The sequence below is a fragment of the Anneissia japonica genome, unplaced genomic scaffold, assembly GCF_011630105.1.
Source record: "Anneissia japonica isolate Jap-2015-1 unplaced genomic scaffold, ASM1163010v1 scaffold288272_len43499_cov123, whole genome shotgun sequence".
In the NCBI taxonomy this organism is placed as follows: domain Eukaryota; kingdom Metazoa; phylum Echinodermata; class Crinoidea; order Comatulida; family Comatulidae; genus Anneissia; species Anneissia japonica.
The window spans coordinates 20,889-32,715 of record NW_022726721.1 but is presented as its reverse complement, the minus strand read 5'-3'; the positions used below and the strand labels follow the sequence as shown (position 1 = coordinate 32,715).

The window sequence follows — 11,827 nt, the reverse complement described above, 5'->3', positions numbered from 1 at the left end:
ACCACACCCGCTAAAATTTTACCTTGCCCCCTCACACCCATCCTCTCCCCCATTTCAGACGCTGGCGTGGCCACTGGCAGATTCATTACCTTAAAACTATATAGGCGATATTACAATTTTGAATGGGATGGGCTTGGGATGAAGAAAAAAGGCGGTAAAAGCCGAAACAGATAACTTAATTTGGTACATGATCTATTTATTTATTTATTTTTATTCCATTTGGTTAAAATTCTACAGCAATGAAAGTTGAAAATTACAGAATTAAAACAATAAACAATATAAATATATAATTATATACTGTATATAAAACGAAGTTACAAAATAAGAGGATTTTATCTAACAGGTAGTGTAGTGAACGTGTCATCCTGTGGAAGCTTAACACCTGTAAGTATTTTTGCCTTTTTCTAGACTATGTGGTCTAGATGACGTGGTGAATTCACACTCAGATAAAAAAAAAAAGTTGGGCAACGAAAATAAACTTTTATAAATTGCAATTGCCATATGTCTATGAGAAACATAGATACAACAAGCGGGACAAAGCAATAAATAATAGCTATAAATAGGCTGTAATATTAAGATAATTATATTAAAAGTGAGCACTCTCCACGGCACTTAGAACCCCGAGATCATGGTGAGATGTACACAGAAAATACCCACTGGAGAGGTTTATCAACAGAACAATATTTTCATTGAAATATTTAAAATATAAATCAGCTTCTAATTTTAGTGACGTATCAAGGATTTAGAAGAGGAGAGTGCTGAATAGAAATATTACATCCAGTGAGCTTTGCGCAAGGAGTAAATCTAGGGGCGGAGCATATACAGTGGCGTACGCCCATGATGAGCTCTCGAGGACGAAGTCCCGGGCACCCAGTCCAAAGGGATCAGCAGTCTTCTAAAAAACAATTAAAGGCCTTGGCACTATGGTCAAGTAAAATGTATCCGGAAAATAGCAAATACAGTGTAATACCATTGGCATTCAACGCTTTTTGATATACAATATCAATTCCCCACCCAAAATGTTCCACAGCCGGGCTCCACAAAAAATTGAAATTTAAATATAGACTTTGCATGTCGATGGGAACAGCAAGCGTTTCTCATGATTATTAATATTTCTTTTTAGAATAAATATTGCGTTTACAATGTCAAAAGCTGGCATGGATCAACTGACTTTGAACACAGCAAAAGGTAATAAACAAAAAAAAATCTAATTGAACATCTTATAATCTGTGTATTGCACAAATCATGCTGTTTTAGGCAAAAGCCTATAATGATAAAATAACTACAACAAAAACTCTATTATGGAGCAAAAAAGTGTCCACTTAATAGGGGTGTCCCCTGAATAGGAGTTGACCGTAGTGTTAAAAAATATACTTTTACTCATTTCGTGTCTGAAAAAGTGTCCCAATCTAATAGGGTGTCCAAAAGGATTGGTTTGCGTTGTTGTATCGTTATATCATATTATATGTGTCGAATCAAAATCGATATTGTTTCAATTATATCTCTCTTTTTAAATTCCGACTTTGACAGCTTTTGCCGAATATGGAATCAGAGTAAACTCTGTAAAGTAAGAGCATTATTTTATTTTCAGTGTATTGACTATTAATTGTAGTTAACTGTTAGGCCTACACAGTTGTGAAATGTTATGTATTGGGATTAAAGTTGTAGGCTTTTGATTTTTGTTTTCATTTACTGTATCAATATTTATGAATGATTTTATATTCTTGTCAGAGTTTGTTTTAAGCATAGGCCTATAGTAAAATACAATAAAAAACAATTTAAAATAAATATTTCTACTTTAATACTTGCAGCCCTGGAGTTATAATCACAAATTTATATGATGCCGACGGTTTTAATCACGGTCAGGTAAATAAACATATCTAGCAGTGGTATGCCAATCTGCGGTATAATCTGGGGTGTTGCACGAGAATGAAGCAAAAGTTGTCGTATGCTGAATAATTTAAAAATTATATAGTAGTGCGAGATGACACATTATTTTTTTTCTCTCACACAATATTGAGATGTTGTATCATGTACCATTCATCTAGATAAACAGTTGTAGGCCTACAGTCTACCTGTTTAATTTTTCAAGCACTTTTAACCATGTTCTACATCACACTTTAATTTGAAAAATGTTAACTTTAAATGTTTTACCCAAGCTTGTAATACCAGTTGTCTTATTTCATTTTGAAAATAGGAAATGTTGGTGGGCCTGGGTACTCGCGACAGCCAGAGAGAAGCGTCAATACCGACATTTTAACGGATACGTTGCTCTTTACGCCATTTTACGTTCATGAGTGTTATTTCAATTAGCTAAGCGACAAGTCCAAATCAATGAACTAAAAACTGATGCATCTCGTTGGTAGCTGGGAGTCTTTTTAGCTCAGAAAAAAAAACATTACCTCTCGGTCATACGTTTAGCTCATCAATAGCTCTGTATACTCATAGAGTAAATATATTATATATTTTCTCCATGGTATACCACTAGAAATAGATAAGTAATATTGAAGCTATTGGTTTTTTCCCTTTCTTTTTCTTTTGCAGGTGACGGATTTTGCAAATGGGATGCACATACTTCAAAAACGACCAATTAAATTAGACGAAGTTACAGCAGCAGTTGCATTTCTGGCCTCCGAACATGCAGCAATGATTACTGGTTGCATTTTGCCGATAGATGGCGGTCACCATCTGGGAAACTAGTTGTCATGTGATAGGATTGGCGAAATTAACACAATTTTATCGAAGACAACAAAGGCCTAGTGTATTTGACATGTAGTATCAAAATGCAACACAAGCCATCACAAACCATGCACAAAGTATTATTATTATTATTAAAGTAGTACCATGGTAGTACTACTAGTTGGCTACCAGTCAAGAAGAGAATCAACTTCAAAACAAGGAATTGTGAGTTTTTGTGGTGCCATTTCGACATGGCTTTTAATATAATTTTTTGTTGTGTGAAGCACATAGGAGATTTTAGTATAAATACACTATAGGCCTATAAGACATCATTTTAATATTACCAATAATATTATTTAATTCTACTGAAATTAAACTGTTGGTTTATTCGGTGTGTAGGTATGTTTAAAGGTAAAATATATCTAATAACAATAGCTTGAATTACAAAGTACAATAAATACTAAATTTGGCTTCTTTTCGAGATTAATTTTGCAAACTAAATTAAGTGGGGCTTCTTTTCAAAATGAATGCTGTAAATTTTGGAATTGCTACCATACGAAATTGTTCATCTTTGGAATTCGACATTCTGTTTAATACAGGGGAGTAGGCTGCGTGGGATGTGGCCGCACCCCCCCCCCCCCAAATTTTCAGGGCAGCAAGTAGAACCCAATTAGGCAATGGCCAACGAAAGTACACATTATAAACCTATGATATGCCTAGTCGTAAAATAAAAACTCGTTTTTTATCCCAGTAATTAGAAATAAATACAGTGTATTCTTTTACTTACTTCGACGAAAACGTTGGTTTTAATGAGATAAAAAACGCTTAATGAGATAGATTTTTGGATATTTAAAAACTTTGGGAAATATGAAAAAAGGGGTTTGGCTCAAACTTTGTCCTAGCAAAAAAAAAAAAAAAAATGTCCTAAAAAAAAAAAAAAAAAAAAAAAAATCCTAATTAGCATTCTTCCGTTAGGTACAGAACAGAGCATACCGTACTGCGGAAATGTAAACAGCCTAATGTGAATTAATGGGTTTTAAAATGTTATCATGACTTTCAAAAATACATCAAATGACTAAGATATCATTATTTTTTTAAAATTACTTTCATAATTCTGTATAATCTTTTCAATAATACTAATTAACACTAAAACAGTAATTATCAACAAAAAAAAGTACAACATTTGTTTGTTCTACTTTTGATTGAACGTTTTAAACTTTACCGTATTTAATAATTTTTTGAATATAGTATAATAAAAATGGAATGTTTAACAAAAAAATTAAGTTACGGACGAACGAAGTATTATCTTAATTACAATATATTACGCTTATTTTATAAAATCACGATACAAAATTCAAAAACTCAATTCAATTCAACAAAAAGCTACAACCCAGCAGACATTTCCACGTCGAATCAACGTTGAAACAACGTCATTTACCGACGTCGAAGCAACTTCGAATAAACATTGGATTTGAAAGGTGAATCGACGCCAAATGTCGACGTTGGATCGACGTCTATCAGCGCAACGTCGTATTGACGTCAATTATCAACGTCGAAACGACGTCAAATATTAACGTTAAAATAACGTCAAGTACTGACGTCGACAAGAGGTTGGATAAATGTTGAATTTGAAAGGTGGATCGACGTCAAATATCAACGTTGAAACAACGTCAAGTACCGACGTCGACAAGAGGTTGGATAAATATTGGATTTGAAAGGTGGATCGACGTCAAATTTCAACGTCGAAACAACGTCAAGTACCGACGTCGACAAGAGGTTGGATAAACGTTGGATTTCAAAGGCGAGTCGACGTCAAATATCAACATTGAAACAACGTCACGCATCGACGTCGACAGGAGGTTGGATATGAAAAGTGAATCGACGTCAAATATCGACTTAATTGATTCGACGTCAGATATCATGGTTGAAGCATGCAACGTCCGCAAATCGACGTTGACACATAGTTCGGTTAACGTTAGTTTTGAACGGTAGAGCGACTTAAATATCGACGTTGGATTAGCGTAAAACATCAACCTTGAGGCTTGATTCGACGTTTGCAAGAGGGTAGACAAAGCTGGATATCAGGTATTAGCGTTGAAACAACCTCATTCATCGACGTCAATACGACCTTGAATTTGTGAATAAAAAATGTTGTTATATTGTCATATTTAAAAAAAAATCAGCAATAAAAACAAACTTTTTACCAGATTCTGCAGTTTAAACATATTTATTCAGAAGCACACAATAATACATAGACAGTGTCATCTAGACTTTTTCTAGTGTCCATTCAAGCTACTAAACTTTGACTATCTACGTCTTCAGAGAAAAAAATGCCACCATTAAAATTATATGAAAGTACTATACCATTGTACTTTATAATTCATTGTGTTCCACATAAGATAAAAAAAAAATGCCTGGACTACTAGACAACCATGTCCAGAAGTATCTTAATATATATTTTGTTTAACTTAATAGATCTTACCCAACCCATTATACACTCAGTTTATAAAAATATTAAATGGAAATTCTGAAAGTTTGAATTGAAATGCGGATGTTTTTTATGCCTGTATTCACGTTAAAATTTACAAGTTTAACGACAAATGGATATATTTAGTCCAATCTGGAAAATAAAATAAAACAAAATGGAACTGACTAATTTGCAAATGAAAAATTTAAGTCCATAATTAATTTGGCAACATAACTTAATAAATTTGAATTAAACTTAATATAAAAAATATCCCCATCAATTATTAGACCTTGTACTGTTTAACATACCTTTACAACAAAATCAATATGCGCCTATAGACAAAACGGAATCTACAGTAATATGAAATATGCCTTAAATTATGATAGGCCTATATAAAGCTAATAAAACGGAATATATATAATATATATACAGTATTTCTTAAACTATATATGAACATAAAAATAAAAAAATCGATAAGCGCTTATAGGCAAAACGGAATCTACAGTAATATGAAATGCTTTAAATTATGATAGGCCTATATAAAGCTTTTAAAACGGAATGTAAATAATATATACAGTATTTCTTCAACTTGTAAGCATAAAATAACAAAATCGATATGCGCCTGTAGACAAAACGGAATCTACTGTACCTGTATGAACTATGCCTTAAATTATGATACACCTATATAAAGCTATTAAAATGAAATGTAATAATTAAACTTAATCATCATAATTATAATTATCACATCCTGTCTAATATGACAAAACCTAAAATGGTGACTTTATTTGGGAGCGAGTTTGTTAGGGGCGAGTGTGCTAGAAAGAAGGCATGTTTGTTAAAGGAAAAGTTTGTTGGGAGAGGATAGAGTGGAATATAAATCACCTAAAATATAAATTACTGTACTAAAATATTATAACAATTAAATTAAACATATTCATTGTTTAATAATGAATTAGGCAATCGCCTAAAAGAATTTATAAACAAACCAAAGGAAGGAAAGAAAACATCACATATCACGACGTAAACGTCGTTGAATAGACGTTTACTTCTGGTTGTTCAATCAATTGACCTGCTATCAACGTTGATTCAACGTCAGTGTACAACTTTGAATCAACGTCACATCAGGACGTCCTGAGGAGGAGAATCGACGTTGAATATACGTAGGATTATGTAGTTAAACGAATCGAAGTTGAAAAATTGTTTTACTTTAGGTTGTTTAATCGACTGACATGAACTCAATGTCTACTTCAACGTCGATTCTGGTCGTCAATAGAACACCGTGATGTGACGTTGGATCAACTTTTTACACGGACTTAATCGACGTAGAAATTGTGTCGGTCGGTTATGTAAAGTAGACGTTTATCCAACGTCAATTCTCGTCCTCACTACAACGTCGTTATGTGATGTTGGTTTAACGTTATACATTGAAGTTGAATCAACGTTGAAATTAGGTAAGTTGATTGAGCAACCTATATTCAAAGTCTATTTAACCTTGAATCGACAAAGAAAATTATTTGCGTTTTTGTATTAAAACAATTAAAAATATTTGTAATATTGATCATCGTAAGCTCAACACAATCTTATATTATTGATATTTCATTCACAATTATAATGAATATGTTTTATAATAATGATTACAAATTATATTATATTTGATTAATATCATTAAAATATACATTAGAAACTATAACAAATATAATAATAAAAACTAATGTAATGGTGATTTCACTTACATAATTTTATTGTTTCTATTATCTGGTAATTTACAAGGAAAAGAAAATATACTTAGCAATCAGGTTATTTTTTTATTATTACCTTAATTTCACTTTATTTCACGTTCTTTTCACCTTTAGTATAGAATCTAAACATGTTCATGTTATTATTTGAGCATTGAATAATATAATTACGGTATTAGGAAATTTTCAATATATAAACAAAATCCTTATTCTTCTATTTGTATTCACCATGGTGAATTTATAAATTCATCATTTAATTACCAGTTGTTGGAGTAAGATACCAGGCGAATTTAAGGTACTTGACTAGAGCCAGGGAGATGTCGATTTTGGTGCCGTTGTTCATTGCTGAAAAATATAAAATTAACCTTTGAATACAATTATATATTCAGGTAAATCATCACATAAGTTCATTCAGATAAACTAATGTCGTCATCATAAGCAGCAGCATCAATACTTAAATCTCTTCATTGCTTTGCTATAATTGACTAAAAAATGGAATGAACTATAAAGTTTTAGAAGTATAAAATCTTATTGATTATAATGACGTTAATATATGGAGTTTATTTTCCATTTATATAATGTACGTCAGTATCTTTTATTTATTTTTTCAAATATTTAATCTTTAGTCAAGTCTAATCCGTGTATATTTTTCAATTTGTTTTTGTCAGAAAATAAAAATATCAATTAAACAAATATTGTGCGAAAAAAAAATTGAAATTCCTAAACAAAGGAATATATTATAGGGCAAGGGCGTCGGAAGCGGTCCGGCTGTTCCAGTTTTGACCGGACCAATAATTTACAACTCAATATCGTTTGTAAGCCAATTGTCTACTTTCTTTGACACAACCTTTTTTTTTTTTTTTTTTTTTTTATAAAATTAAATCTCTTATACACATCTAGATGTGTATAAGAGACAGATCCTAAGCTGTCTTAATTATAGTTTGCTGTAACCTGGATGTTCTCTTGGTGACGATACGGTCCCTTTGAATTTGCTGAAAAACGCAGCAACTTGTAGAAATTTACCACGTGTTTGAAAAAGAAGGCGTAGTATGTGGGGGAAAAGACGACTTTATATAGAACTTATAGAAATTATTTAATTTTTACTGTACTTAAGTAGCAATAACTTAGTCCTATTTATCATGATTTGATTCAGCACGCAAATAATAATCTTTCGGCCCGAAAACTAGACTCAGAAATACCGGGATGGTGTCTGGTGGGAGATAGTTTTAAGCCGGTTTTCCACTTTATTCGCGCAAATCGAAAGCGTCGGTTCATGCGCATGCGCATTCACATTTCTATAGGAGTTTTTGCGAAGCGAAAAAATGCGCAAACAATCAGAGCTCAGGAAGCGAACCGATGCTTTGTTTCGCACGAATAAATTCGCCTAGTGGAAAACAGGCTTTAGATTTAGATAACTGGAAGATTAAATTAGTTCTAGTAAAACATTTCACTTGCTCTAGCAATCTTTATTCAGGCCCCGAAACCTCGACTCAAAAATACCAGGGGTGGTGTCCGGTGGGGAAAAATTTTTCCTCAAAAATATTCTTAGGCCTAAATTAAGGTTATTTTTATTTTTATTATTTTTTTAAATTTTATTTTATTTTTGTTAAGAATTAATTATCTTATTATTTAAGAGCGTTACTTGTTAAAAAGCTTTGCTTCAATTTAATTCTTTACATCTCATTTTCATATTTTCATTTATTCTTTTAGACATACTTTTAATTTTCTATTGTCCATACATATGATTATGAATATGATATATAATAAATCGAAATCGAAACTAAACGATTATACATTTAATGTATAATAAAACGGTTGTTTTCATCATCTGCTAAGAAATAATTCAGTAAAGACCTACCACAAACATAGTATTTTTAGGCAACTTGATAAAATTCTTAATGCTCATCCAGAGCATGAAAAAATATTCATTTTTTTAAATGAGTGTAAAAGATAATGTAATATACCGTACCTTGTGCAACATTCATTTCATTGCATATTATACATATATCTCTGGTCCTCAATAAGCGGTCCACTAGGCAATTTAATTTGGCAAGTGAAGAAAAACAAAATAATGGAGAAAAAAAATATTTAAAACATAGTATAAAAATTTCAATAAATACATTTTTCAATAAAGTAGAGAAAAGTTTAATCCCTGAGCAATGTGCACGGGGTGGTTTGAATTTAGCAAGATGATATACAGTAGGCCATAAATAGAATAAATTGCGCCAAAAATTAATTATTGGGAACCGTACCTTTCATGGGCCTGTTCTAAACCCTGTAAACAAAACTATTAGAAATACTCCCGAGATCAGTGGTATAATTTCAGCTGTTCTAAATTTAATAAAGCAGCCCAGTGGAAGTAAAAAATTTACCATAGACATGTTAATGTTTTAAGGCCCTCATGCATGATTTGAGACTTATGGTAGAAGAAGTCCATTGTTAACATAGATGTAAACACAGCTAAATTTAGGTTATTGCAATTATACGTCTACTGTATAATCACTATCTATATACTGTAACGTCTAATGTTAATAACATCTAGCGCTATGGCGTATTGGGTTTTATCGTCCATTCGTAAGCCTACTTATTTTACTTGATAATAAACAGTTAGTGAACCAAAGAATAGTGCTTATAAAAATACATTTCGATTGTCCTGTAAATAATTCAAGTCATACGGACTCTATATGACGCCAAGTTCTGTCTCTTTTTTGTTCTGAGCATTGTGTTTCGTCAATAGCTTTTTTTCTTCAAGTCATACAGTATTAGCATCACCCCGACATTTGTGCCGCTAAGTTCCATCTCTGTAAATTGTTTTGTTCATTGAGATTCGTTAATAGCATTTTTACTTTACAGGGAATAAAAAGTTGGTGTTTCAATAGACAGTGCTCATAAAATTACATTTCGCTAGTCCTACATGCGTACTGCGAACTTCGGAAAACTGCTTGCAGGGGCGGATCCAGAATTTGAAAGAGGGGGTTCAAAGCGTTTCCAAAAATACCCAAAATTAAAGGGGTCCGGGGGTCTCCCCATGGAAAATTTCCCCCTTGAATCTACTACTGATGGGGGAATCCTCTAACGCTCAGGTGACCTAGGCTTTTAAAACAAATACCATATAGGCCTGTACTCGCTTATAGGACGAGGCTTAAATTAGCAAATTACGATCGAAAAGCAGTTGGTCGTCTTGTACGCAAGACATTAACTTTTTAGATTTTTATAATCAAGTTCGTTTTATGTGCAGATTGTCCGTAACACGCGGCAAACTATACTTCTACAATGAAGCAACTAAATGTTATATGAATGAAAGCAATTCTAATTTAAAATACTGGAAAATACGATTTTGGTGGTGAAGATTTAAAAACTTAAAAATGAAATGGTATTATTTGGAAGATTACCCTTGCATTTGGCTCCATTTATCCAGTTAGATGCAGTATCAGGACCACAACAAAATTAGGAATTCCGACCATGAAACAGGGAGTCGTCTTATACGCCAGACATACAAATATCAACCAAAAACCTTCTAAAACTCGGGGGTCGTCCTATACATGGGTCACCTTATAGGACCGACGCGAGTATATACGGTATTGCTTATTACGGAACCCTGAGGAAGTTCGGGTTCCCGTCACATAATCAACGGTTGGTTGATAAACTCGCAAGACTGCTCGCGACTACTACATTCCACAAGTTTGTGGCTGGGTTAAACGAGATAAAGAAAGCTCTTTTATGACTCAAGCTACTGCATGACCATTTGTATTTAATAAAACCAATTTCTTCTAATTTTAAATAGGCTACGTTTTCCATTGAATTTGTGATAATTCGTTAAACGCAAGTGCTAAATGCGTGACACATTTATGATCTTGCATGTGTTTCTGCAAAATGCGTTTCATCTAAAATCACTTTGAAACGATGCGTGACGGTCGCCCTATGCCCTAGATAACTGCCGTGCCCTAGCTAAAATATGTCAAAATGCACCTGATCCGACATATCGGACAGAGCCTTTAGTGGGTTCTACTCAAGCGAAATTCTTAATGCTCATACATTCTGAGATTTTTTTTAAACAGACACGGTACGGCGTTAGCGCTCAGAAATAACTAAAAAATTTTTTTTTTTTTAATTCAAGAATGTTGAGAACAAACTATGGTCAAGTCATATATATTATATGTTATCGTTTAGGGCCTATGAGGCATTTCATGAATCTATGATAGGCCTATATCATAATATTGGCCAAATCAATAGAACATAGGGGTAATTTTGTCCAACCCGTCGTGAAAATGTACTAAAAACTCAGTGTGTGTGAAAACACTTGCAAAAATAGTATTTTCACACGCACTGAGTATTCAATACATTTTCACGACAGGTTGGGCAAAATAATATAGGCCACCTAATTGATTCTCCTGACGCAAATCCAGCTATTTATTGTCTGTTTCATCACGATAATAACTATTACCATTCAGTAATAAAACAGTAATCGACATACATGCAGTGAATTGAATCTGAAATGTATTCAGTGAAGTTATGATGATCTGAAGTGTTTAAAACCGTACACAATAGTTGAACCAACTTTAAAATACCACAAACACAAATGTGCGTGACGATATTTTATTGCTTTAGAAATGTGATTTCAAAAAGTATTATTAGTGCATCGTATACGTAAGGGCTTGTTTGGGAAATAGGTAATAGGTAAATTGTAATCAATATTTATAGCTACTAAAACCTAATATTATTGAAGGGTCCTTTTAAAGTTTAAATAGGATTTTTTTAAAAAGTTAGGCCTATATTTTTCGGATCATTAGATCCATTGAACGAGCCCCCAATAGCCCCGGGCCCCAGTCCTGTGCACTGACCGCACTGCCCATTCTACGCCACTTGACCTGAGTATTATTAAGGCCCCATAAAAAAAATTATTAGTTTATCATCCTATCAAGACCAAAAAACTGATGAGGGAGGG

General features: G+C 32.9%; 1 protein-coding gene across 3 annotated transcripts in view; it reads left to right on the top strand.

The window, feature by feature from the left end:
* Positions 1-11,827, top strand: part of LOC117113326 (11-beta-hydroxysteroid dehydrogenase-like 2) — a 38,445-nt gene that overhangs the window by 10,344 nt on the left and 16,274 nt on the right. For 2 of the 3 annotated variants that reach the window (XR_004446189.1, XR_004446190.1), the window contains exons 5-9: positions 344-384; positions 1,124-1,188; positions 1,531-1,567; positions 1,812-1,866; positions 2,545-2,904. Coding sequence is in view for 1 of the 3 variants with exons in the window: in XM_033256631.1 (XP_033112522.1) it covers positions 344-384; positions 1,124-1,188; positions 1,531-1,567; positions 1,812-1,841 (173 nt within the window). In the remaining 2 variants the exon portion in view is untranslated. Of the gene's footprint in view, positions 1-343; positions 385-1,123; positions 1,189-1,530; positions 1,568-1,811; positions 1,867-2,544; positions 3,587-11,827 lie in introns of those variants that run through there. The other variant, XM_033256631.1, reaches the window with a different exon arrangement.